The sequence below is a fragment of the Erinaceus europaeus genome, chromosome X, assembly GCF_950295315.1.
Source record: "Erinaceus europaeus chromosome X, mEriEur2.1, whole genome shotgun sequence".
Classification (NCBI taxonomy): domain Eukaryota; kingdom Metazoa; phylum Chordata; class Mammalia; order Eulipotyphla; family Erinaceidae; genus Erinaceus; species Erinaceus europaeus.
This window is the reverse complement of record NC_080185.1, coordinates 37,826,028-37,853,427: the sequence shown is the minus strand read 5'-3', so window position 1 is coordinate 37,853,427 and position 27,400 is coordinate 37,826,028. Positions and strand designations below refer to the sequence as shown.

The following is a 27,400-nucleotide window of genomic DNA, read 5'->3' as shown; positions in this document are numbered from 1 at the left end:
AAATTTTCCTCTTGATCCTCTTTCATCTTACTCCAAGTGGTTCTATTTTTAATTCAATAAATATTTGTAAAGTTCCTGGTATGTATCAAGGGGGTCTCATCTCTCTACCTCTTTTTGTTGATGATTTCTAAGTACAATCATGCAGTGATTACCAATAGGGATATGTTCTGAGAAATGTAGTTAGACTACTTTGTTGTTGTGCAAATACCATATCAACATAAAACACATCACTTTAGCATAGCCCATCTCAGCACATCTGCCATTTCTGACACTAATGAAAAGATGGTTTTCACTTACATGACAAAATGAAATTTTCAAAATACATGTGTTCATATGTCACTTCATACATTCTTTGGCCATCATATGCCAGTAAGATCAAATGTTGATAATGACAGGTGAGAATTCTACCACTGAAACACCCATGCTACAGCTTAAATAATGATAATGAATATTTTATTTGCCAACATTTAGAGATACTCCATGTAATTACAAAAATACTATCAATAGACTATAAGAGGCAGTCTACTTCTTTTAGAGTTTGAGTGGAGAAGTCCGCTGATAGTCTTATGGGTTTTCCCCTGTATGTGACTTTTTCTTTTTCTCTTGAAGCCTTTAGGACCCTTTCTTTATCCTTGATTCTTTTCATTGTAACTATGATGTGTCTTTGTGTCTTCAGGTCTGGGTTGATTCTGTTTGGAACTCGCTGGGTCTCTTGAATCTTAAAGCCCTTTCTATTGTTTAGGTCTGGGAAATTTTCTTCTACTATTTCCTCTAGAATGTTTACTTCCCCCTCTTCTATTTCTTCCTCTGGTAGGCCAATTATACGAATGTTACTTCTTTTGAGCTCATCTCATACGTTTCTGTTGTTTTCAGTGTCTCTCAATCTCTTTTTTAGCTCTTTCACCTCCTTCTTAGTTTTCTCTAGCTCATCCTCTGCCTGGTTAATTCTTTTTTCTGCTTCTATTAACCTGCTTTCCCTTCCTCAGCTTCCTTCTTCAGTTCATTTACAGTATTAGCTTGTTCTTCTAGGTGTACTCTTAGCTCAACTATTTCAGCTTTCAGTTCTCTAATTACCTCAAGGTAGCTAGTATTTTCCTTGAGGATCTCATCTGCTGTTTCCCTATTTCTGATAGTCCTTTCCTCAACAGTTGTTCTCATTTCTATAACTAGTAGTTCCATTACTGTTTGGATAGTTCTCTTATCTATAGCTGCTTCTGACTTATTTGGAGTTTCTTCTGTGGTCCTGTCCTCATTCAATGTGTTAACAATTTCATTTGCTCTCGATTTGACCCTTACTTTTTAGTTGGTCAGGTTTTTTTTTTTTTTTTTGTCTTGTCACTCTTCAGTTGTGCTGTGTGATTGTAGGCCACACTACAGTCTTTTCTCAGATGAAGTCACAAACCTCAGAAAGTACAATCGTGGCCAAAGCAAAGATTAATGCAGTTCAACCAAAACCAAATAGTCAAACAACATTTCCACTCTAAAAATAAATAAATAAATAAATAAACAAAGGAGAAGAATAAGTAAAAGAAAACAAATGAAAGAAAAGAAACAAGGAAAAGTAAGAATAGACAAGTAAGAAATAAACTGTCAATTATAAGTTCTAGAGATAGTGGGAAGAGAGAGAGAAGGGAAGAAGAGAGAGACACAGGGCAGAAAGAGAGAGAAGAAGATGAAGAAATAATCTACTCTCAGTCAAACTTCTACAAGATAATTCATGAATGTGTGACAGTGAATAAAAAAGAAAGAAAGAAAAGACAGTGAAAGGAAACAGATTTTCCATATCAGTTTTAAGGAAACAAAAAGAGAAGTAGAGAAAAGGGGGAAGGGTAAGTCCCTCCCAGAATGTGTAGTACACCCAATCACCTATCAATGGAAGAAGCAGTGATGGCTACTTTTGCTCAAGTTGGAGAGGGAGATAATGGACAAGTACAACTAATCATTATAATATAATAAAATTAGATAACATTCCCTAACAGTCAGAAGATTGAACCAATACAGATTGGCTCCACACAGCTTCTTCTCTTTCCTAAACCAAGCTAAAAATAGGCAATTGTAAGAGATAATTATCAGGCAAACTTAAGCGTCAGCAGAAAAACACAGGTACCTTACCCCAGGCAAGACCGAGACTCTGATTGGCCAGGTTTTCTGTCACTCAGAAAGAGTTCCTGCTACCTTTAATGTCTTTTGAATGACACACATTTGAAAGACACCCCTCAGCAGGTGGCACAAACCATAAGGACCAGCGCAAGGACCTGTGCAATGACTGGTGTCAGGATGCTGGTTCAAGCCCCCGGCTCTCACCTGCAGGGGAGTCACTTCACAAGCAGTGAAGCAGGTCTGCAGGTGTCTATCTTTCTATCCCCCTTTCTGTCTTCCCCATATTTCTCTGTTTCTCTCTGTCCTATCCAACAACAATGACATCAATAACAACTACAACAATAAAAATAAAGAAAAAGAAAAAAAGACACCCCTGATGATCCAGGAATCTTGCTAAAGAAATTCCCTCCACAGGAGTCCCATCAGGAGTAGCTGGTGTGGGGGATTGGGAACTAGAAAAACAGAAAACTCCTAGCCAATCTCCCTGATTCCTTTTTCCCTTTTTGGCCTCTGTTTGCCAGCTCAAATATAAATTATAGGACTCTTCTTTAGTTCTTGTCTGCCAACCCAGTGCACTCCTATCCCACTACTGACCCAGAATTCCTACCATCAACTGAACTCCCAGTTTTGAAGCAGCCTCCTTGTAGAGCTCAGGTCATGCATTGCCTCTGATTCGCTGTCTTGGCTCCACCCCAGCAATGTATTTCTAAGAGGAGAGCAAAAAACTTAAGAGAATTAACACAGAGATAATTAACCCATAGACTTATCAGTTGGAGAAGGGAACTAACAAATTGCTCTGACTCTGTTATGTATATGTACTCACTGGGATTACTATAACCCAAGACCAAAGAGTAGTCTGGGAATGGGAAGGTTAATCTGCATAAACACGGAGAAAGGTTGAGATGGCAAATACCCTTCACCCACCCTACCTACCACATCTACCCTTTATCTAAATTTTTCTCTTCTGCATTCCCAGTTAAAGCACAAATAACCAGTTTAAAGGCAAGACTAGGGAGATATCTGCATATATAATGGGTTTTTGAAATGTCCAAAATATCAACCCTACTAATTTCTGCCACTAAAGCAACTCCTTTGAGATCTAGGTAAGTGTGCATTTTTGTTAGGTTATGTGTATAGAGGAAGTAATAATAAAACTCTACAGTTATTACATGTTGGATAAGGAGGAATAAGAAAATAGATAATGATGCTGATTTCCAGAGAATATTTAATGATGTTTTGAGGCATTTGTGGTTGTCACAATTGAGTAGTGGGGTTGGAGGTGCTACTGGCATCTACTGGGTAGTATTTAGAAATCATGCTAAACATTCTACAATGCACAGGATATTTCCCCATAACAAAGAACTATCCAGCCCCAAGTGTCTATATAACCCATATTGAGAAGCTTAGTTGCCTCACTTGCAAAGGTTTATTTGTTAATTCATTAAAGTGCGTACACAGGGCAGATTATTGCAGAACTGAGAGTAGGGATACATTCTGAGCAGATAGTTGTATTCAGAAGTTAAAAGAAAAAAGAAAGAAGGGAAATAGACTGGGGAAAATACAGGAAGTGAGTAGTCATTTATAACTCTACTCTCATAGTCTGAGAAGGGTTTAAAACTAAAGCTGAAAATGAACAGAAAGTATATGAGTACTGCACAAGTTGCAGAGATAGGATCAATGAAGCAAAAGATATAGAGGAATGAGGAAAAGAAAGAAAGCAAAGATAACCCTTATTAAGACTCTAGCTTAGGTGAATGGAAGAAGAATGATTCACTAGGAGAAACAGTGGCAAGATAAGACACACAGTTACAGAATAGGAGAAAAAAAAAACAATGTGTGTGTGTGTGTGTGTGTGTGTGTGTGTGTGTGTGTGTGTGTGTGTGTGTGTGTGTGTGTGTGTGTGATAGCATAAAGGCATGAGATGAGGCTATTCTATAAGCAGTTGAATGAGGCTATTCTATAAGATGAGGCTATTCTATAAGCAGTTAGAATCAGGAACTTGGAGATCAGGGATGTATCTAAAGCTACAAGTATTCAAAGTTGTCTACACTAGACATTTCAGGCAATGACAACTGCATATACTAGGGCAGTCCCAAAAGTTTATAGGTGTATAGTGGTTTATTCCATCTGGGTATTTGTAATTATCTCTATGGTATTTGCACAACAACAAAGTAGTCTAACTACATTTCTCAGAACATATCCCTATTGGTAAGCAATGCATAACTGTACTTAGAAATCATCAACAAAAGAAGATAGAGAGATGAGACCCCCTTGATACATACCAGGAACTTTACACATATTTATTGAATTAAAAATAGAGCCACTTGGAGTAAGATGAAACAGGATCAAGAGAGAAATTTTTGGATATATATTTATCAAGGGGTGGGAGAACATAGTGGGAACTGAAAAGAATAGTAAGAGAGGTAAAGGAATCAACAGAGTTTAGCACTCTTGAATCACAGAAGAAGAGTTTCAGAGGAGGGAAACCTGGTCAACAATATCAAATGCAGCTGAGCCATGGAATCAGAGACTAGGATGCAGATGTAATGGACTACAGGGTTCTTATCACCTTGAGCTTAATGATCAAGGGAAAGGAGTTAGAACAGTGTAAGGAGGCGGGGGTAGATAGCATAATGGTTATGCAAACAGACTCTCACACCTGAGGCTCCAAAGTCCCAGGTTCAATCCCCCACACCACAATAAGCCAGAGCTGTGCAGTGCTCTGGTGTTTCTGTGTCTTTCTCTCTCTGCATCTCTCTCAAAAATAAAATAAATAAAATATAAAAAAGAAGTAAACTTTAATAAAAAAAAAGAACAGTGAAAGAGTTTATGAAAGTCATAGGGATTTATGCAGAGGCCAGAATCTTTTAGCCAGTTTTTTTTTAGTCTAACAACAAATAAAGCAATAGAGAGAGTGTCTAAAGGTATGCATTTGAATGCCTAATACTCATTATGTATTGTCCAAGTACATAAATTGTATTGTTGGACTTCCTGTAAAAGTAAGTTGAGGTACTGTGGATTGAAATCTGATTAATCATGTAGCACTCAAAAAGCCCAATAAGTAGATGAGGTTCCATTTAAGTAGTAGTTCCCTAACCATCAGAAATGCTCTTAAGGAAAATGCCTGTTTGTGAGTAGTGAACTCCTTCTTTGTAAAGGTATTCAAGGAGATGTAGTACAACTTCAAAGGAGGGAGTTTCTGTACTGACTGGGAAGTTGAACTATGTCATTAATAGCCAAACTTTTGGACTTCTTGGATAAGTAATTATTATTTTCATTTTAAATTAACTTAATTGAGGGAAACCATAAGTTATTGTCATATGTGTACAGTTTTTTTTGTTTTTGTTTTTGTATTTCTTCATGATTGGTGAAAACATTGTATATCCTCCACCAACTTGTCATCTTCCTCCACAATAGGATACTGTATCCATGACCCCCTTTTTATATATTGGACTTAAGTTTATTATTGATAACTTTTAGTTCAGACCAGTTTAGCATATTGTGTTTATCAGTCACAGGGAGTATAAGTAATACATAGGCCTGACTAAATGCCCTTTAAAAAATATTATGTGTTGGGAGGTTAATGGTTTACCTCATAGTCTTAATACATAGGTACAGCTTCATATCTCCCCTTGATTAGTGTCTAGGAGACCAATCAGAACCTAGGTGTCCCTTCATCCTGTCTCTTTCACTCCTTCTCCAGAGTCCTTTGCTTTGGTGCAATATACCACACCTAGTCCAAGTTTCACTGTATGTCCTCCTTTATTGTCCTTTATTCTTAAGTTCCACTATAAGTGAGATCATTCAGTATTGGTCTTTACCTTTATTAGTCTAACTCAACATGATCCCTTCAAGTTCTGACCAAGATATTGCAAAGGAGATGATCTCATCATCTTGAAAGCTCCATTGTATATGTGTACCACAACTTTCTTAGCCATTCATCCATTGGACTTCTAGTTTGCTTCCAAATCTGGGCTGTTACAAATTGTGCTGCTATGAATATCGGTGAGCACAGGTATCGGTGTTTTTGTTTTCTCTAGGAGAGGGATTTCTGGGCCATAAGCTAGTGTTCTGACCCCCTTTCAAAGAAGGAGGAAAGAAGATTGGATTATAGCTTTATCTAGAGTTACAAGCATTTAAATGATTTTTGTTAAGTCTATTAGTTTTCTACTTGGCACTACAACAAATTAGCACACATATAGTTCTTTAAAATAGTTCAGGTTTAAGGGGTCTGGCAGCAGCACACCTGGTTAAGCGCACATGTTACAATGCTCAAGGACAAAGGTTCGAGCCCCCAGCCCCCACCTGCAGGGGAAAAGCTTTGTGAGTGGTGAAATAGTGTTGAAAGTATCTCTCAGTCTCTCTCCCTCTCTATCTTCCCTACCCTCTAAATTTCTGACTGTCTCTACCCAAAAACAAAGATTAAAAAATAATCCAGGTTTATTTGTCTTCCGGTTTTATAGGTCAGAAATCTGGTAGGAGCCTTTCCAAACTAAAATGAAGACATCAGCAAGACATATTTTCTGTCTGGAATCTTTAAGAAATAATCTTTTTTCTTGTCTTTTCAATTTCTAAACACCATTTTATCTTTCTTATATTTTAACTGGTTTTTAAAAAATATTTATTTATTTATTTTGCCTCCAGGGTTATCTCTAGGGCTTCATGCCCAGTGCCTGCACTACAAATCCACTGCTTTTGGCAGCCATATTTTTTCCTACTGTTGTTGTTGCCGCTGTACATGAAAGAGAGAAACTGAGAGAGAGGGAGAAGATAGAGGGGGAGAGAAAGATAGACATCTGCAGACATGCTTCACTGCTTGTGAAGCTACCTCCAAGGCAGATGGGGGAATCCAGGGGCTTGAATAGTGATCCTTGCACCAAGCCTTGCTCTTGGCATTATGTGTGCTTAACCAGGTGTGCTACCGCCCAGCCCACAAGTTATAACTTTCACCTTCAAAATGAACAATAGTTTCCCAATTTTTTTTCATATCATATTACTTTATCATGTTAAACTTTAACAATTTAGAATCCCTGTGATTATAGTGGGCCACTCATATAATCAGGAATAATCTCATATTTTAAAATCAGCTCCTTAGCTATCTTAATTCAATACAAAGACTTAAAGCTCATTTATCATGAAAGATAATTTGCAGACCATGGAGATTAAGATATAGACATTTTTGAGGAGGTTATCATCCGTTCTACTCAGTCTATAACATCAAAGATACACAGAGATGCACACACATTTTATCAACAACATACAACACAAGAAAATAAAAATTATAGAGAAAAAGACCATCCTTCCAAAAAAAAAAAAAGTCACTTGTTAACCTTATCTCAAAATGCATACACAGACATATTTTTCATCAGCATGGAAACTTCAACAGGAACCAACTCCACAGATTTAGAAAGCACGGGAATACATGATTACTTTAGGTCCCTCCAAGGTCTAGGTTTCTTTGATATCCTGGAACTCAATGCACTACAGTAATACCTAAGAAACCTTGTTATATATCTCTATTGGTTCTTTCATAGTTATATTTTTTACTTCCCATTTGCTTCAAACATGATCATTAAGTCAGCAAGAGACTTCAGTTTCCTTTTTACCCCTGACTCAAAAGGCTCTTAAAAGTGTTCTCTAAGTGGTATGCAACATTGTAATTCTGATCTTTGGTGTAATCAAGTTGTTTGACATTTTTGCAATGATGTCTTTTGGAATATGGGTGGTGTAATTAGCTTCTACACTGTACATTAGCAATACCTACCCTGACCCTACAGACTTGGACTATAAATAAAAGCATGACAGCTGGCTCCAGCCTTGCTTGTCACTCACCAATAAAGGGAGCACAGTTGGGGAGCTACACTATAGTCCCCAGGAATTCAGGATGTAGTCAGAAATGGCATATTCATTCAATGAGAAGAATATGGCATTTTCTAGTGAGAAGAGGAGAAGACAAGCACTCTTAGGGAGCAAACAGCAACTAAGTATCTCATACTGGGATGGCTCAAAGGTTCCAAGTAGAAATCAGCACTTAGACATTAGATAGGAGGGCAAGAGTCAGAAGAGCAATAGCACATCATCAATCAAATTGGCAGGGTTTCTTTCTTAACCCATTACTGCTCAGGAATGTGAGTAAGAAAGGACACTTAAGACATGCAAAAGGAAAGTGAAATAGAACAAAAGCTGTGCTACCTTGGTACTTAGTGTGAGTGTAAGAGTGTACTCTGGTGTGTTTAAAGAGGGCAGACAGAGTATGGGGAAAGTACCTAGCCAGAGGACAGTAAGAGAGGAAAAATTATTTAGCTCCCAAATTAAGTGTTAGGCACTGTACTGTTTTCTTCAGACCATTTCATTTACACCTCACCTATGGCAATAACAACTATTTTTAAAAAATCACTCCTAATTAAAATGTACTATTTTTACTTATCATCATCTTTTCCATTTATTGCTATAAACTTATGTAAGGATGGAACTTTTTTTTTCTCTCCTGTATCTTTCAGTACATATAACAGTGTCTACCTCATGGTCAATGATCAATTAATATCTGTTGCATGAATAAATAGCCAGAATTAAGTGTGTGCCTATTACATTCCAAGGACTTTTATAGGTATTTCCCATAAATGGACTCATTTTAACTTTGACAATTGTTGAGATGGGCCTTATTGTCCTGATTTTACAGATGAAGAAGTAGAGGCACAGAAATATTAAATGGTTTGCCTAATAAGTGAAGGATTTGTGATTTTAACTTCTATGGTCTCACTTCAAAACCTGCCTGAGTAGTCTTCTACTGTAATTTTTCAAATTTTTATTAGTCCCTTAACAGTGATTTACAAGATTAGAAGATGACAGTTCCACACTACACCCACCACCAAAGTTCTTTACCCCACCCCCATCCCTGCTCCTCAATAACCTCCATAGTCCCTCTCCTTCTTACTTCACAAAGCATAGTAACCTCAGTTTCATCCATTATCTCCCAAAGAACACAATATCATCTTTTTAAACTTCAGAATAGTACTTCATTGAACATATGTCCCACAGTTTCTTCTGTATTTTGTACAAAAGCTAAGAGACTAACTTGCACAAAGTCATGCAGCTGGAGATTGGCAGGGTCATGAGTAGAATCCCAGGTCTGCCTCTGCCTTGGATGCTATTACCCTCTCCTCTGTACTTAGCCTCATAAAATCATCAAAATAACTATTCTCTTTCCTACACTACCACTATCTTGTCAAAGACTTGTCTTCTGAGATAAAGAAGATTCATTAAGGGTCATATAAAGGTAACAGACCAAAACAAAGTCCCGAAAGATCACTAATCTGACATCTTCTCTCATTGTTGGTATTTGGCGTGGAGGGAATTGAGAGAAACAGCTGACAGATGAGTCATGGAAGATCCCTAGTGGATACATTTATGACAAAGCTAGGCATTAAGCATAAGTCACTTTCATGCCAGATAAACCCTGACCCACACTGCCCTAGATAGCACTGGGGCGAAGATGGAGTTGAGCTGATAAAGCATTTCTAAGACACTTGTTCGTCATTCATTATATTATCTTGTCCATAACAATCCCTCTCACTGTGTCACAATTTAGGAATTTAGGAAGGTATGAAGCCAGTGAAACCTTGTATCCAATTCAAAAAGATTTACTTTATATACTTTTAGTATTGGAATTTATCATACAAAATTTCATTTAACAAAATATTTCCATCACTAAAAACTTTGAAAAACTGCTGAATAAAATAAACTTGTAGTTTCTGGCTTAAACATTCTAGGAATCTAAAAGCATAGAGAGTGTCCTTTGGGTCATCTCAGTGTTTCATTCTGCCTTGTTTTGTGCATTCAAGAGGTGTCCCAAGGATCCTCTGTGAGAGTCCATGCAGAGGTCACCCATGCCCTAGCTTCCCTGAGAGGCTAATAATCCTCGCTACATGTAGCAGTTGTCTTCCCCCATTCAGCCTCCTACTTAGGTTACTTTTATATTTTGAGGTTGAGCAAAGGGAACTGTGCACAGTTGTATATTCAGGACAGCTACACCTCTATTATACATAAAGGCAATAGAATATTTACTGAATTTTCCCTAAAACTCCTCCAGCTGTTGGATTATAGTAGTTTAATATGTCCTGAAGACTGCTGCTAATCTATAGTCCTCACAAATCCTGACCTGTGACCAAAGCTGTAAAATTGATCTATATATTTTTTAAATATTCACTGGATTTCTCCACACCAATTCAAACCACATATTGAACAGAAGTAACAGCAATACCTCACGTGTATGTGTTGGATATTAAATGGGAGATTGGTATAATTATTTAGCACAGTATCTGAAACATACTAAGTGCTGAATGGTTGTTATCACTGCTGTCAAGTTAGTACAGAACATTGTGTACACCATTCAAGATGTCTCTTGGTATTACAAAATTCTCCATTTACAGCATTAATTTCAGAATCAATTTCTTTAGTGTTTACCTTGCTAATGGCCAAGACAATGTATCTACAGTCACTTTCTTTCTCTTTCTGATTCACCTCTTAGGCCCTTGGCGTGAAGTGCCCTAGAGTCATTCTTTAGTTGGCTTTCTCCTTTTAATACAGCACACACATTTTATGCATGTTATTTGAGGATGACTTAGAATCCCTGAGTTGGGAAACAACAGTATTCTCTTATGGAGTAACTGATAATTTGATAATCACCTTTAAAATACTACCCTCTGTATCTGGAAGGTGTTTCACAATGTTAGAATTCATAACTTGCATGTTTAAGATACCAAATTTGTCCCCCAACACCAAAAATTCCAGAGTGATTCTCTGTCTCTTTCTCTCTCTCTGTCTCTCTCTCTCTCTCTCATAAATAAATAATCAATCTATAAATTGTACTCCAAGGCCAGTAACTAATGAGTTTGCCTGAAGAAAAGAAATGTCCTTAATCAAAGATTTATATTGAGTCCATGGAAAACAGGATACTGCAGGTATTGAGAATTTTTTAATTCTCACAATAGGGTTAAAATGACTAAGCTGGATTTCCAATATGTCTTCTTTCTATTTTCAATGGCTTCTTTTTAGTACCAATGCCTTCACTGTTTCACCTCTCAGGGAGAACTCTATAACTTATATACACTCTTCTTTAGCTCACACATTCTCATGAAAATATTTACCTGTTTCCCCACTCATCCAGGCATCTAATCAGACATATAGATACATTCTTACATACTAATGGCTAAAAAAAATTCTATTAAACCCCCTTCCCAAACCATAGACTTTTTTCAACTCCTTAAATATGAAGATGCAAGCCTGACAATGACTTATGAGCAGCTAAGGGAGACCATGGAGGACCCCTTAAATCAAACCACATTATCAGCTGCATGCTCTGTCTTCTTCGCATGAATGGAAGGGAGCAGTAGTGCAGATAATCTAAAGATCATTTCCACTTGGTGTGGAAATGCACCACACAGTGTTGTTGTAGCTGATTTGCTTTGCTAATTATGTTCTACTTAAGCTAATATTGAAATTGGTTCACATTTTTAAAACTAATCTGGGCCAGAAGGGAGAAGAGGTGTGACCCACTTTGAAATGAAGGAAAACTAACAATGATCATGAGTGGGGCATGAAAGTACTTTATGTAGGCTAATAGATTTAGGCAATCAATGCAAAAGACTCAGGTAGAGCTTTGCCAAGTACACGTCAGCAGAGTTGGTCAGCCTACCCTATGTGACTCTCTGGGCACTAAAAAGCTAGTCTTCACAAAGAATGACCCAGAATTTGAAATTCTCTTCATCTGTGGTCCACATTAAAAGTATTAATCATGGGGGTCGTGTGGTAGTGCAGTGGGTTAAGCTCAAGTGGCGCAAAGCACAAGGACCAGCATAAGGATCCGGGTTCGAGCCCCTGGCTCTCCACCTGCAGGGGAGTCACTTCACAGGCAGTGAAGCAGGTCTGCAGGTATCTATCTTTCTCTCCCCCTCTTTGTCTTCCCCTCCTCTCTCCATTTCTCTCTGTCTTATCTAACATCAAATGACATAAACAATAACAATAATAATCACAACAAGGCTGCAACAACAAAGGCAAGAAAAGAGGGAAAAATGGCCACCAGGAGCACTGGATTCATGGTGCAGGCACTGAGCCCCAGCAATAACCCTGGAAGCAAAAAAAAATTGATCATAGCAGAGCTATGATTAAAGCGTTTTGTAACATAAGAGGAATAATACATTTCCTAGTAGACACATTAGCAGTTTGTTGCATAGTAGAAAAAGTACAAGAGAGTGAAACACAAAACAGTTGTTTCTTGATGGGAGGCATGGGTAAAATAAGAGGGCCCTGGGTAACTATGGTGGAAATACAAGAGCACCCAGGTAGGGCAACATTCAGTTCTTCCCCTCTTGAATTCCCCTTCTTTGTTGTAGTAAAGAACTAGATTTTTAGACATTTCAGAGAGCTTGCTTTTATTTTGAGATGTATAATTTACAGCCAAAGACTAATTATACATAGCATTTCTTTTTCTCCTTTCTCCTTTCCCCCCCCCCCTCTCTCCTCCCTCCCCTGTCTCTCTCGTTCTATTTCTTTGGTGGGAGGGGGTTAATTTTTTATAGTATAGTAGTTGGCACATGGATGCAATTCCCATCTCACCAAGATATATGTTTGCAAACCACTCTTGCCCCCCAATTTAGTTTCATCATTGTGTACCAGGATCTGAAAGACACCCACACCACCCCTCTCCTTGGCCTCTTTCCCCCCAAGTTCTTTGCTTTGGTGGAATACAGCAAATCCAGTTCAAGTTTTACTTTATTTCTCCTTTATGTTCTTGTTTCATAAGTTTTGCCTATGTGTGAGATCATTCCATATTCATCCCCTTTCTGGCCTATCTCACTTAGCATAATTTCTTCAAACTCCATCCAAGATGAGGTAAAGAAGGTGACTTCATCATTCTTAATAGCTGAGTAGTATTCTATTAAGGTTATACAACACAGCTTTCTTAGCCACTCATATGTTGTTTGACACCAAATTTGCTTCCAAATTTGGGCTATTACAAAGTGTGCTGTTATGAACATAAGTATGTGCAGATCTCTTTGGATGGGTGTGTTTGATTACTTAGGATATATACCTAGAAGAAGAATTGCAGGGTCATAGGGTAGGCCCACTTCTAGCCTTCTGAGTGTTCTCCAGACTGCTTTCCACAGGGGTTGAACCAATTTACATTCTCACCAGCAGTGTAAAGGGCTTCCTTTACCTCTGCAATCTTGCCAGCATTTGTTGTTACTGTTCTTTCTGATATATGACATTCTCACAGAAGTGAAGTGGTGTCTCACTGTTGTCTTTATTTGCATTTCTCTGATAACCAGAGACATTGAGCATTTTTTAAATATATCCATTGGCTTTTTGGATCTCTTCCTTGTTGAATATTCTTTTTTTATGCTCTGCCCACCTTTGGCTGGTTTTTTTGTTTGTGTGTGTGTTTGTTTGTTTTTGCTGACTTTGGCAGCCTCTTTGTACATTTTCTATACTGTATTTCTCTCTAACCCTATGAGCTGCAGTAAGAGTCCACTGAAGCTATTGAATCTTTCTCTCATTTTCTCCTTGCAGTCTGCTCCCAGTTCTCAAGAGGAGTATATGCTATCTTTGGATTCTATGATCAGATGTCAATGAACACTTTGACTTCCTTCTGCGGGGCCCTGCACACATCCTTTGTCACTCCCAGCTTCCCCACTGATGCAGATGTGCAGTTTGTCATCCAGATGCGCCCAGCCTTGAAGGGGGCTATTCTGAGTCTTCTGGGTCACTACAAGTGGGAGAAGTTTGTGTACCTCTACGACACAGAAAGAGGTAAGAAGAGGCATCTGTTCTCCTCTTTGAATATCCATGTAACAGTGCTATTTAACCCATTTCAATTTATGTTCCCCTTTCTGATAAATAGAAAATAGAATGGTTTCAAAAACCCTGTATTTTATATTCAAAAAGAATTGAAGATTAAAGATGAAATATTGAAACAATGGCAATATTATATTGTAATGTTTCAAACTACATTTGTCCTCTCACCCCTGACCCTGAAAAGAGGTTTAATAAAACCCTCCTGCTTGAGTCACTGCTACTGAACTAAAACCTTTCCCCTAAATATAATTAATGTGGTTTAAAATGCACAAAGTTAAAGGACCTTAGTATGAAATAGCAGCCTGTGCTGGCAAGTTTGAGAAGTCTAATCTTTTTAAAGAAAAAAGCTTATTTATTTATTGGATAGAAGCACAGCAAAACCAAAAGAAAAGGGAAATGTAGAAGGTGGAAGAGAGAGAGAGAGAGCGAGAGAGATCTGAAGAATTACTTTAACCTATCCTGAAGCTTCCCTCCTTCGGGTGAGAACAGGGAGGGCTTGAACTGGGTCCTTACACTCACCCAGGTGCACCAATACCTGGCCCCTAGGAAGTCTGACCTTCTCAGAGGCTATAGTAATTGCCATTTCATAGATGAGAAAACTGAAGCTCAGTGTGGAAATTTGCTGTTTCATACTTAAGTTTAATCATAGAGCTGGGTCTGATGTCAGTATCTCTTGTTTCCAGGGCTTGTTCCACCAGGTCATATTAGACCTTTAGGGCTTAGGCCTGAATGTCTAGCTGACAGAAATAATGTTCGACAAACTGGGTATACTGGACTGGAGGATGGGTATTTGTTTGTTTGTTTGCTTGCTTTTTGAACAGCAAGATAATCTATGAAGGACACATTTTACTGAGACAGATTCAGAAATGAAGAATATTATCTTTAGTAGTTACAGTCAGGCATACACAACTTTAACTAACACATAGTACCATTGTTTAGTTAAGCAGATTCCTCAATAAAACCAAAAGATCCTGTAGCCATGAGAATCCAAAGGCAGCGTTATTTTATCATTTGTTTACCCATAACCCTGGCTATCAATTGGAAATATTTTCTCTGACTTGAATTTTTTTCAAAGAAGGAAGGAACAAAAGTAGGACATATATACCTAAGGGGTATGTAGAGAGGAGGTTCTTCTAGGTAAGTTAACCTGAAGGGTCACTTTATTCTTAGCAATCCAGAGTACTCTTCACTTCTTTCTCATAGTTATGTATTATGGAGTCCATTCAGAGGCTTATATTTGCCTAAAAATTTATCTTCCAAATATCAAAGTTCATGAACCTGAAACAGGAGATCATAGTTCTAATGTCCTAATTCAAGCTTTTCCACCAACTAACTAGTTCTCTATGCTTAGCCCACTCACTGAAACTCTCTTAGCCTTGATCTCATTTAATGTGTGTTCTTCCTTAATATTTTATTATTTTCCTAGACATTATATCAGACATAGGACACTTTGTATCTTGCTACTGACCCTAATTTTAATATTATCAGTTAATTAATGAAGTACTCAATCTAATGTGACAAGCTGTTATCAATCCCCAATGGTGTGTTCAAATCTTGTAATACTTATTGATTACAATTCCACTGGGGGAGGACAGATGAAGACAGTCATAAAACAATTCATGAATAGCATGGAATATCATCAAATTGAGTGCAGATTCTATTGCCAGAATTAAAAAATTCATGAATGAAGTCTGCCTATCTTTCTTTCTTTTTTTCTAAATATTTTATATTTACTTCCCCTTTTGTTGTCCTTGCTGTTTTTTATTGTTGTTATAGTTATTGTTGTTGTTGCAGATGTCGTCCTTGGATAGGACAGAGAGAAATGGAGAGAGGAGGGAAAGACAGAGAGGAGGAGAGATAGATAGACACCTGTAGACCTGCTTCACCGCCTGTGAAGGGACTCCCCTGCAGGTGGAGAGCCAGGGTTTCAAACCAGGATCCTTAAGCCAATCCTTGCGCTTGGCATCATGTGCGCTTAACGTGTTGCACTACTGTCCGACTCCAGAAGCCTGCCTATCTTTCTACACTTATCAAAATCCACCTCAAACTGTACCGATCCAAGGTAACCTTGTCTGACTACAGTGACTCACAAAGAGTTAATTGATTAATTCAGTAAAAACAAAATAAACATGGCTCAACTGTTATACAACTTTAATTCTTATAAGAAGGCTAGAAGAACCAACAAATAAGCTAAATCTTTAGATAGGGTGCCTCTAGAGAAGTAGAGATTGCAAAGAAGACTGGCTAGGGGAAATAGCCTTTGTTCTGGAGAGAAAGAGAGAGAGAGAGGAGAGGGAGAGAGAGGAGAAAGAGAGGAGAGAGAGAGAGAGAAGAGAGAGAGGAGAGAGAGAGAGAGACCACAGCACTGAAGCTTCCTTCAATGCAGGGAAGGCAAGGCTCAACCCTGAGTTGTACACTTAGCAAAGCAGCACACTATCCAAATGAGCTATTTTGTCAACCTAAGACCTAGGCTTTGAATGACATCTAAATTATGAATTGCAAAAGGAGAGGAAGATGGACTTTGGAGAAAAGAGGGGAAGCATGAAAAGGAGAATTAAAAATGGGGAGGCTGGGAATTAGAGAGCCTGACTAGGGCACTGAAGTAGTTTGAACATTCTAATTTCCAATTTGTTAACTTTCAGTACATTTTCTTTCTTTTAAACACTGAGAATGAATTAATCTGTTTCCAAGAACTATATTACAGTGTAATCTAGTGCTTAGGAACTCAATTTTCAGAACTGAGGGTTGTGTATCAAGCATATTATCTCTTAGAACTTTAAAATACTAGATATGAATTCTACTCATATAACAACCTCTCATTTAATCTAGAGCATGGAATACAGTTAATGTATCCTCTCATCTCCCATGACCCTTCTTTGCTCATTAACTCCGCCTTAGATGAAAGGAAGCAAAATCTATCTATATCTGTTTCTCATCCTTGAAGCTTATCTCAAATCATCACACTAAATAGTTTGGACAATTCTGTGGTTTTGGAGCAGAGAGAAATCTTTCTGACATATGTGTATTCATATTTTTCCTCTGTAGCCATTTAGCAGGCTAGACTAATCTGTTCTGCCTAAGAAATATTGATACTTGCATAAACTTTTGCACAAATTTCTTCCTTGGAAAGTCTGCTGAGCATACGTCATCATGACCCTATTCCAAGTTTTCACTGGCTTTCTATTGCTCACAATGAGAAAAAAAAAGGAATTTATTCTTCAAGACTTAGCATAATTATACTTCAACCAACAAACCTGTTGTCCTTAAGAAGAACCTTCAACAGCATGCAGCTCCCATACTCCATTGTTCCCAAATGTGTCAGCATTGTTTGCCTTTATGACTTACTTCATGTCTACTTTTACCTAGAATTATCTCCATCTTGATTATAAAACCTTCCTATCTTTCCAAATTTATCAAAATCCACCTCAAATTGTGCCTCGCTAAGGTAGCTTTCTCTGACTACTCTGACTCATAATGAATGCATTTATTTATTTACTCAATAGAAACAAAAAAAATGGCCCTATTTTATAAAGCTTATGTTCTTATAAGAGAAATGGAAGAACCAATGAACTAAATATTTTTTAAATTTATTTATTTATTAATGAGAAAGATAGGAGAGTGAAAGAAAGAACTAGACATCACTGTGGTACATGTACTGCCGGGAATTGAACTCAGGACCTCATGCTTGAGAGTCTAGTGCCTTAGCCACTGTGCCACCTCCCGGACCACCAAACTAAACATTCAAATGCGGTACTAAAAAGAAACCAAAGAGCTAGATACTAATAAGTAAGGTCTAAATTACAAAAGATTCCCAGTAACAACCTCATTAAGAATGGGTATGTAATCATAGAGTTAAATGAACATTTGGAAATAACCAATGTTAAGAACTGAGGAAAAGAATTTTAAGCAGTGGAAATAGCAAGTGCAAGGATTCAGTGGCTGGAAAGAGTATAGTGTGCTTAAGGAACTGAAAGAAGATAAATGTGGATAAAGCGTAGTGAGGATATTTAGAGTAACTCCATATGGCAGGGGTCCAAGAATTAATATGATCTAGCCATGCCAAGGGAACCACAGGAAGGACTTGACATTCCATAAGTCTAGGAGTCTTTTACATAGCAAGATTAAGTGCTAATTTACTTTTATTTTTTTATTATCTTTATTTACATATTGGATAGAGACAGAAATCAAGAGATAAAGAGAAGACAGAGAGGAAAAGAGACACTTGCAGCACTGCTTCACCACTTGCAAAGCTTTCTCTCTACAGGTGGAGTCTGGAGGCTCTAACCTGGGTCCCTGTGCATTATAACATGTGTGCTCAACCAGGTTTGCCACCACCCAGCCCCTTAAGTGCTCATTTTTAAGTTGATAATTTAATATGGCTTATGAATTATGTTATGAATATCCAAATGTCTGTTTACAAGAAAAAAATGCTTCACCCCTGCACAGATCATAGCCAGGGAATATGAGTAGATAGGAGTATAAATTTTCTTCTGAAAATTTTAGTAGGTTATCATTGGTGGATTCTGAGCATGGAAGTCATATGACCTAAGTTTCCCTAGAGTATTGGATACTGTAGCATGGTGTAAGAGAAAGGAAACCAGTTGAAAGGTCATCATTATAATCTAGGTTGGAAATGATGGCATCTTCCACTAGGCTGGAAATGGATACTACTAGAGGGAGCTAAAATACATTTTGGACATAGAGTCCACAAAACATGGGGATAGGTTGTGGGGTGTTAAGTAAAGGAAGAATTCCTGGATGAGACCTTAGCTTTTTGCTTGGGAGATTGTGCTGACTGGGCAGGAGGATAATCAATTTTGGTTAACAGAAATTTTGGCCACTTGTGGATGTCCACAGAACCTGTTTGTTCAAATTATTCATTTGGCACCCAACATAATTGATTTTCTATTGCACTGAGTCTGCTGTATACTTCCTTCACCCTTTGTCTCCAGAATGATAATAAACATCCGGTTACCCCTTATATCTATATTTTATACATGCCCTAGTAAATAGCATAGTTCTAGGTATATATTTAGTGCTTTTCAAACTCTATTATTCATTCATCACTTATAATTTATTTTTAAAATGTTGGACAGAAAGAAGGGTAAGGGGGGAGGAAGGAATGAGGAGGAAGAACAAATGGAAAAAGAGAGACAGGAAGGACACAAAAGGTCAAGGGGATGAAAGTAAAGAGAAAAAGAAAGGGAGAGGGCAAAGGGCAGGCAATCAAGGAAAGGAAGGGAAGAAAGGAGAGAGAATGTATGAAAAGAAAAAGAAAACTAAATTTATAAATAAAATCAAAACATGGCAAATAATGAATAAAGTATCTATTCTATATTTTCATAGCTTTCATAATAAAATTATGAAGAGAAATTACACTGTAAAATATAATTTTAGAATACTTATAAAGTACATAAAACAAAGACATAAGGGAGCACCTATAATTATACTCAAATAGGATAAATATATACATGATGTGAATCCACTGACTAAGGATGGGGCTCAGTGAGGTGTTGAGAAATGAGTTAAATATTCAAAGTCATTTAAAGATTAACATTAACAAAGCAATAATATTTCTGATATTATGAAGTACTGAGTGGACTACAAGGCCTTTGTTGGCTTCACATTGTTTTCTGTCTGCAGAAAACAGTTTGATTTACTTGAAGATTATCTATTTGCTGAATTGTTAAAATACCACATTGGTTCAAAAATACTCAGTTGAAAAGTATATTCATGGTGTCATATACATAAGTTTTTTAAAAGAAAAACAAAGATACTAAGTGTGATATCTGCACCTTCTATTCCATTTCCTCCTTATTGATACCTCTTTCTTTATTAGTGATTTACTATTGATTTAAAAATTAGAAAATAACAGTACAAGAGTAGTGTTTCCACCACTAAAGTTCTAGACTCCCAATCCCTCCACTGCAAGCTACAGCAATTCTCTTATGGTATAGATATGGGTTAACTGTTATATCCACAACTATCTGTTTATATTTGTATCTGTTTATATCTGTTTATATTTGTATATATTTGCCCATTTTTATACTCCCATACTCTCTTTCTTTCTAAGTCACACATCCAAGTGTCCCTCACTTTTTCCTCTTCTTTCTCCAGGTCTGATATAGTTGGAATTCAGAGCTCTATGTTCATCTTTCCCCTATCATTTCTTCCCTACTGGGAATATGGATCAAAATTATTTTGGGGGTGCAGAAGGTGTGAGGTTTTGCTTCTGTAATTGCTTTTCTGCTGAACATGGGTGTTGGTAGGTTGATCAATTACCACCCCACCCCCCAGTCTGTTTCTATCTTTATTATAGGGTAGGGATCTGGAGAGGTGAGGTTCCAGAATATATTGGTGAGGCCATCTGCCCAGGGAAGTCAGGATGGAATTATGGTAGTGTCTGCAACTTGGTGGGTGAAAGGTGGCAAGATATAAAGTGGGACAAAATGATTAATAAACAGGAACAAAAAATAGGAACATAACACATGAAAATAGAAGTCTTAGGGTGGAAAGAAGCTAGGAAGTCCATTTTAGGCATGTTCCTAGATTCCCACAACTATCATAGTTTTTTGCTTGAGTTTGATAGCTAACATGGAGTTGGACAAACTTATTATCTGAGAAGATGGTGTCAAAGTAGAAAAAAGGACTAGAAAGTTGGATTAGGGCAGAAAGTAGCTGCCAGTTTGAAAAAATAATCTATGAATAAAATTTGCTGTTCACCCCATCCACCTAACCCAGAGCCCATACATATTTATATTTAGCAAAGGAGCTTGTGTAACCTCTAAATTCCTATTCCTCTGAGCTCACTGTTCATGGTCACAGCTGGGAAAATTCCAGGCTGCACTCATTTCAGGACCAGTATTCCTTGAGTGGCAGGGCAGAATGACCCAGCCACCCTTCAGAGATTGGGGCATTCCCTACTATTGCTACTTTATGGTGAAGGATAGGTCCTGGGAAGGTCCACAAGATGGCGTATGATGAAATTACAAATGGAAGTTACCAATGATTGACACCTATATATTTTTTATTTATCCAGGACTCCTCCTGTCACTTATTTCTAACTGCCCTTTATAGATTAAGATAAAAATACAGATTAAGATCAAAACCTTTTGTGCCTAATCTCTCCTCAAACTTCACTGTCCTATATCTCATTTTTACTGTTTAATAGTCTTTCTCTGGGGAGTCAGGCTGTAGCGCAGTGGGTTAAGCACATGTAGCATGAAGTGCAAGGATTGGTGCTAAGGATCTTGGTTTGTGCCCTCCGGCTCCCCACCTGCAGGGGAGTTGCTTCATAAGTGTTGAAGCAGGTCTGCAGGTATCTATCATTCTCTGCCCCTCTCTGTCTTCCTCTCCTCTCTCCATTTCTCTCTGTCCTATCCAACTACAATAATATCAATAACTACAACAATGAAACAACAAGGGCAACAAAAGGAAAAATAAATAAATACAAAAAAATAGTCTTTCTCTGTCAGTGACAACAGTTCAACACACCAGCTTATTTTTTTTTGCACCACTATAATTTTATTTACTTATTTTTATTTATAAAATGGAAGTATTGACAAGACCATAGAATAAGAGGGTACAATTCCACACAATTCCCACCACCAGAACTCCATATCCAATCCCTCTATTGATAGCTTTCCTATTCTTTAACCCTCTGGGAGTATGGACCCAGGATCATTATGGGGTACAGAAAATAGAAGGTATGGCTTCTGTAATTTCTTCCCATACTGAACATGTGTGTTGACAGGTCAATCCATACCCCCAGCCTGTCTCTCTTTTTCCCTAGTGAGGCAAGGAATTTGGAGAGGTGGGACTTCAGGACACATTGTTGGGGTCGACTGCTCAGAGAAGTCAGATTGGCATCATGGTAGCATGTGGCTGAAAAAGAGTTAAGATATATAAAGGAGAAAAAATTGTTGGCTAATCATGAACCTAAAGGCAAGAATAGTGCAGATAAAGATTTGGGGTCTCCATTTTGGAAAAAAAAATAGTAGGTCTATTTTAGGTATATGCCAAGGGGCCTATGACTTAACAAGCTTTTGCCTGAGCTTGACATCTAACATGCAGGTGACCTAAGTTATTGTCTGGAAAGATGGTAACATAGTTGGAAAAAGGACTAGAAATCTGAATCAGGGAAGAGAGTAGCTCCCAAATATAGGAGAAATATATAAATATTATTAACTGTAAGCACCATCAATTTGATCTGGGGCCCATAGTCAGTACAGGAGCCTATGTAACCTCTGCATCTCTGTAGGTCTGAGCTGGCATTCTGTGGTTAAGGCTAGGAACATTCCAGACTGCACTAATTTCAGGACTCATCATCATCGGGTGATGGTAGAGTATATTATGCAACTTACCTTAGGAGAATGGAACATTTTCCACCCTTGTTGATCCACATAGAGGGCAAGTTCCTATAGGGGCCCAGAAAGGGGGTACATTATGTTGTTCCTGATGGAGATGACCAGTGTCAATGGTAAGAGGGATCTGTTAGAGGTCTAGGACCATCATGTCTGTGTGGGAATCCCAGGACTCCCTCACTAGGGTCCCAGGTGATGGGGTGGCCTGGTGGTGACTAAATAGTCATCATTAAAATATGCCAGTTTCTTGCCCCTATTCAACTTTAGTAGTCCTTACTTTGTCTGACAAGCTTAGCTTTGTAGTGATTGAAGGACGTGCAATAGGAGGTGAGGAGGACATCTAGGTCTAAGGAGAGACTATTTCATTAGGTACTTTATGGTGTCTTTTAAGGTCTTTCTGTTTGCTTGCTGCAATTATTGACTCATTGCAAGCTATTGTGCACTTTTGCTTTAAGGTATATATTTTCCCCTAACTTATGGATACATGTACATATGCCTTATTTTGGGTGCTACACCTCTCAACACACCAATTTATTCATACTAATTTATCTGTGGCTATTAACAGCTTGATATATTAGTGCACCTAGAGAAGAAATTATGCAGGTGAGAAGGAGGTTCTGAGGAACACAACTATAATACAAAGTGTTGTTCTAATTCTGGGAAACCTGATGTTACAAATTCAGTTTATGAGGTCCCTTGTCCACAGATTTTTCCCATAGAGGAAGCCCCCCAAACAAGTCAGGAAAATAGCCACCTCTTTTAGTTTTCTGTTGGATCTATCTTGTGGGTGCAAGTGACCTAGTTGTCTGGTATGCTAACATTTCCCCAAGTACAATGACATACTTGAAAACTGCAGTCAGGCTGTCATGCACCTGACAACTCTCCTTGTCTTTAATGGGCACAGCCCACAGAGATTAAAGAATCTGGCCCAGACTGTGGCTCTCAGCTTAGATAATGAGATAATAGTTCTAAGTGCCCTTTGAGGCAACTAGTCCCTACCTTCTTGCTGGTGTTCAATAAAATCCTGCTGTTTCCCATTCTCAACTTCAAACTCCCTACTCAGTTCCCAAGTAACTCGCTGGAAGTCAACCACCTTATAACAGACCTTTCTATTGATGGTTGTAGTTGAAACATCGGTAACAGCAACAAATAGTCCATTAGTCAACAGGCAATTGTTGTGTATTTCAGGAGCTAACTGGTACTAGGCATTTGACAGTATTTAAGAGAAGGAAAATTGCATTCTGCCTTGAAAGAGTTGACAGTCCTGTGGCTGAAACAACATTTCTCTCAGGAATCTGGAAAAATAAATTTATTTATTTATTTATTTTCCCTTTTCTTGCCCTTGTTTTTTACTGTTGTTGTAGTTTTCACTGTTGTTGTTATTGATGTCGTCGTTGTTAGACAGGACAGAAAGAAATGGAGAGAGGAGGGGAAGACAAAGAGGGCAAGAGAAAGATAAATACCTGCAGACCTGCTTCATTGCCTGTGAAGCGATTCCCCTGAAGGTGGGGAGCCAGGGGCTTGAACTGGGATCATTATGCGGTCCATGCGCTTCATGCCACATGCTCTTAACCCACTGTGCTACAGCCCAGCTCCCTGGAAAAATAAATTATAACCCAACTGTTCCAACATCTAGTGATGATGTTTGCATTTAGTAGAGGAGGCATCTTGTGTAAATACTAAAATACTACCACATTGCTAGGAAAATGGGGGAACTGTTGATCCCTAAAGGGATCAAGAAGTCAAGACATTACACGAAGACAAGGAAAAAAGTCCTTCCTCATAGGACTGTGAATGTTTTTAGTCTGACTGGATTTGAATTCCACTAAGTGACAAGCAGAACTTCAATAACTCACATGCTGTCAATTGCCTTCTTATACAACCTTCTTCCCTTCTAGTGAGCTCTAATTACCCAGATAAATCACAGAACCTTTCTGCCCATTCTCTCTGCGTCTCTATTTTTGCTTATGTATCTCTCCCTTCTTCTATTCTCTTTCTCTCTCTACACAAACACATGCACATACCACATTTCAAGATGTCAGTCATACAAACCAACAAAAATCCCAATACTTTAATTTATTAAGCATTATTGTACACTAGGCACAAAATTTATGGACAATCACACTTTGTCTTCATGGCATCACCACATCTTTACAACTGATAAATAAGAAAGTATAAAAGTATTAAATGAAATACTACTCTTGGAACATTTATCCAGAAGACATGAAAACACTCATTTGAAGAGACATATGCACTCCTATGTTGATAGCTGCATTATTCATAATAAACAAAATATGTATACAACCTAAATGTTTATCAACAGTTGACTGAATAAAGAAGTTATAAAACAGATAGTGAAATACTACTCGTCATTTTAAAAAGACAGTATTGTGTCCTTCAAGACAAAATAGATGGAACTGGAGATGCTTATGTTTCGTGAAGTAAGTAGGGAAGTGAAGCACAGCTACTGGAAGGGTTAACTCATCTGTGGAATATAGAGTCAAACACATGAACTAAAAAAAATGTCAATTTCTAAGACCTGGGGAGATCTATGGTGGTTATCATTGTTGGGGGTGGAGGCACATATCTTTGGTGGTGGGAATATTGTGAAACTAATCTGGTAAGTCACTATTAAATCATGAAGAAAAAATAGGAAAAGAATAAATCCAGATAAAATAAAATTTAAATTAAAAAGTTAAATAATGGTTTCTAGGCTCACACAGTTTAGTGTGCTAAAGTAATGAAATGGTAATTTCAACCCAGGTCTGCCACATTCCACAGTCTACATTTGCTAGTCTCTGTCATCCACTCTTTTAACAGTTAGAAACTGTGATTACCTCTCCTCTTCTACTTCAGCCATTTTCTAGGGAATTAACATCTAGATCCTCCCTATCCTTGTTATGTTGATGTGACTTCACTTTAGTGACCAACCTCCTTCTTTTCATTATTTTATATTTTATTAGTTATTTAGTAGTGTTTTATAATATTATAAGTTTACAAAGGCATAGTCCCACACTGTACCCACTATTAAAGTTCTGTGAGCACCCCCCCCCCAACTCTCTCAATGGTAATCACTATAGTTCTCAGAGTCCTAGAGACAATTTGGTCACTTTATTCATTTATTTATTTTGTACATTCATGTGTTGCAATTCTCTATATTCCACATATGAGTGAAATCATACAATAGTTGTCCTTCACTTCCTTACTTAATTCACTGAGCATAATCACTTCCAGTCCCATCTGTTTTGTCCCAAAGGACACAACATCATCATTTTTTTTAAATTGTAGAGTAATACTCCAATGAATATATGTTCCATAGAAAAATGGTTCTGCAAAAAGAGTTTCATGCCTGAGGCTCCAAAGCCCCAGAATCAATACCTTATAACACCAGAAACCAGAGCTGAGCAGTGTTCTGGTAAAATAAAGAGACTTTTCAAAACAGATTTATTTCTTGAGAAAGAAATAGAGAATTGGAGTATTGCTGTGACATATGTGGTACTTGTGAACTCTCACCTCTGCACATGTCCTGCACTTCACCACAGTCACCTCACCAGCTGCTCAAGTTCCATCTTGTAGCCTGGCATCTACTCATGAACACAAGATCTTATGGTCACAGCATTCCAGATTTGCAAGTAAATAGTTGGTAAGAAACTCAGGTTAAGGGACAGATGATCAGAAGATGCATTAAGCACAGTCAGACAAGTCAGTATGTCCATGATAAACATTCATGAAATGCTATAGGGAGAACCCAATTTAGAGATTCAGGGGATGCTTAGATTACTCTCTAGGGTCTATAGTGTTTTCAACTACAGAAAGGTCTGGGCCTGTGGATCCTCATAACTTTGGGGTTACATTCCAATGATTGGACAAAAGCAAGAGACACCAGTGATATTTTCTTTTTCTTTCTTTTTTTTTTTTTTCCTCCAGGGTTATCACTGAGACTTGGTGCCATCACTATGAATCCACTGCTCCTGGAGGCTATTTTTCCCATTTCTGTTGCCCTTGTTGTGGTTGTTATTGTTATTGTTGTTATAGATGTTGTTTTGTTAGCCAGGACAGAGAGAAATCTAGAGAGATGGGGAAGACAGAGAGGAGGAGAAAAAGGCACCTGCAGACTTGCTACACTGCTTGTGAAGCGACCCCCTGCAGGTGGGGAGCTGGGGGTTCAAACCGGGATCCTTACACAGGTCCTTGCATTTTGCGCCAGTCTTTGCTCTTTGCGCCATGTGCGCTTAACTCGCTATGCTACCGGCCGCCCACCTCCCCACCCAATGATATTTTCTACAATAGTTATTTGGTCGGAACTTTATAGAAAGTAGTGTATAGTTTGATTTAAAAACAAAAGGACCAACTCACATAGATTTCTTTTTTTTTTTTTCTTTTTTCTCTTCTAACTTAAGAGCTCATTAAGAAGATGAAGGAAGGTAACAGATGGCTGCAATTCTAGTCATGTCCACTTGCCTTCTGAGAAAAGCAAAGCCAAGAGAGTTCTTATTGAAATTCAAGCTACTTTTTAAATCCGAATAAATTAGGAATGTCCAGAGAGCACATTATCCTGTGAGAGGCAGATACTAAATTCCCCTGTTTGAGCAGCAATAATCAGAGTTGACAGTACCTAAGACTTTTGGTAGTTTCTGCAGCCTGCCTAATCTATTGTGATGAGTCTTCAACTATGAGAGTATCTTGAGAGCCTGCACAATAGTAATAGTGAATGACTGTTTGGACTGGATTGTGAATAAAAGACTGTATATATGTCTGTAATGAGAATTACATTGAAAATGAAAATACCGAACCTATCATATTTTTAATATGCTGATTTTCACATCCTTGACTGCTTTGGGGCATAAAAAGAGAAAGGTCGAGTAATTTGTTGTCATCTCTTGAAATAGATTAACATTTAAACCATTCCTCTCTACAAAAGCTATTAGCTTAGTAGTATGTTCCTGGGGTTGCACCATCAGTAAGGGGAAAAAATTCAAGACATTAAACTTTCCTTTCAAAAGCTGAATATTACAACTGTGGATATTGTTCTTTTGGTAGTTTAACATATTTTGCTATAGCTCGCCACCCAACGCTGCAGATTA

The 27,400-nt window shown here is 37.9% G+C and overlaps 1 protein-coding gene across 3 annotated transcripts in view; it reads left to right on the top strand.

The window, feature by feature from the left end:
* GRIA3 (glutamate ionotropic receptor AMPA type subunit 3) overlaps positions 1-27,400 on the top strand; it is a 460,874-nt gene that overhangs the window by 108,352 nt on the left and 325,122 nt on the right. For all 3 annotated transcript variants that reach the window (XM_007524278.2, XM_060182793.1, XM_007524279.2), the window contains exon 3: positions 13,669-13,908. In XM_007524278.2, the coding sequence (XP_007524340.1) occupies positions 13,669-13,908 (240 nt within the window). The remainder of the gene's footprint in view (positions 1-13,668; positions 13,909-27,400) is intronic.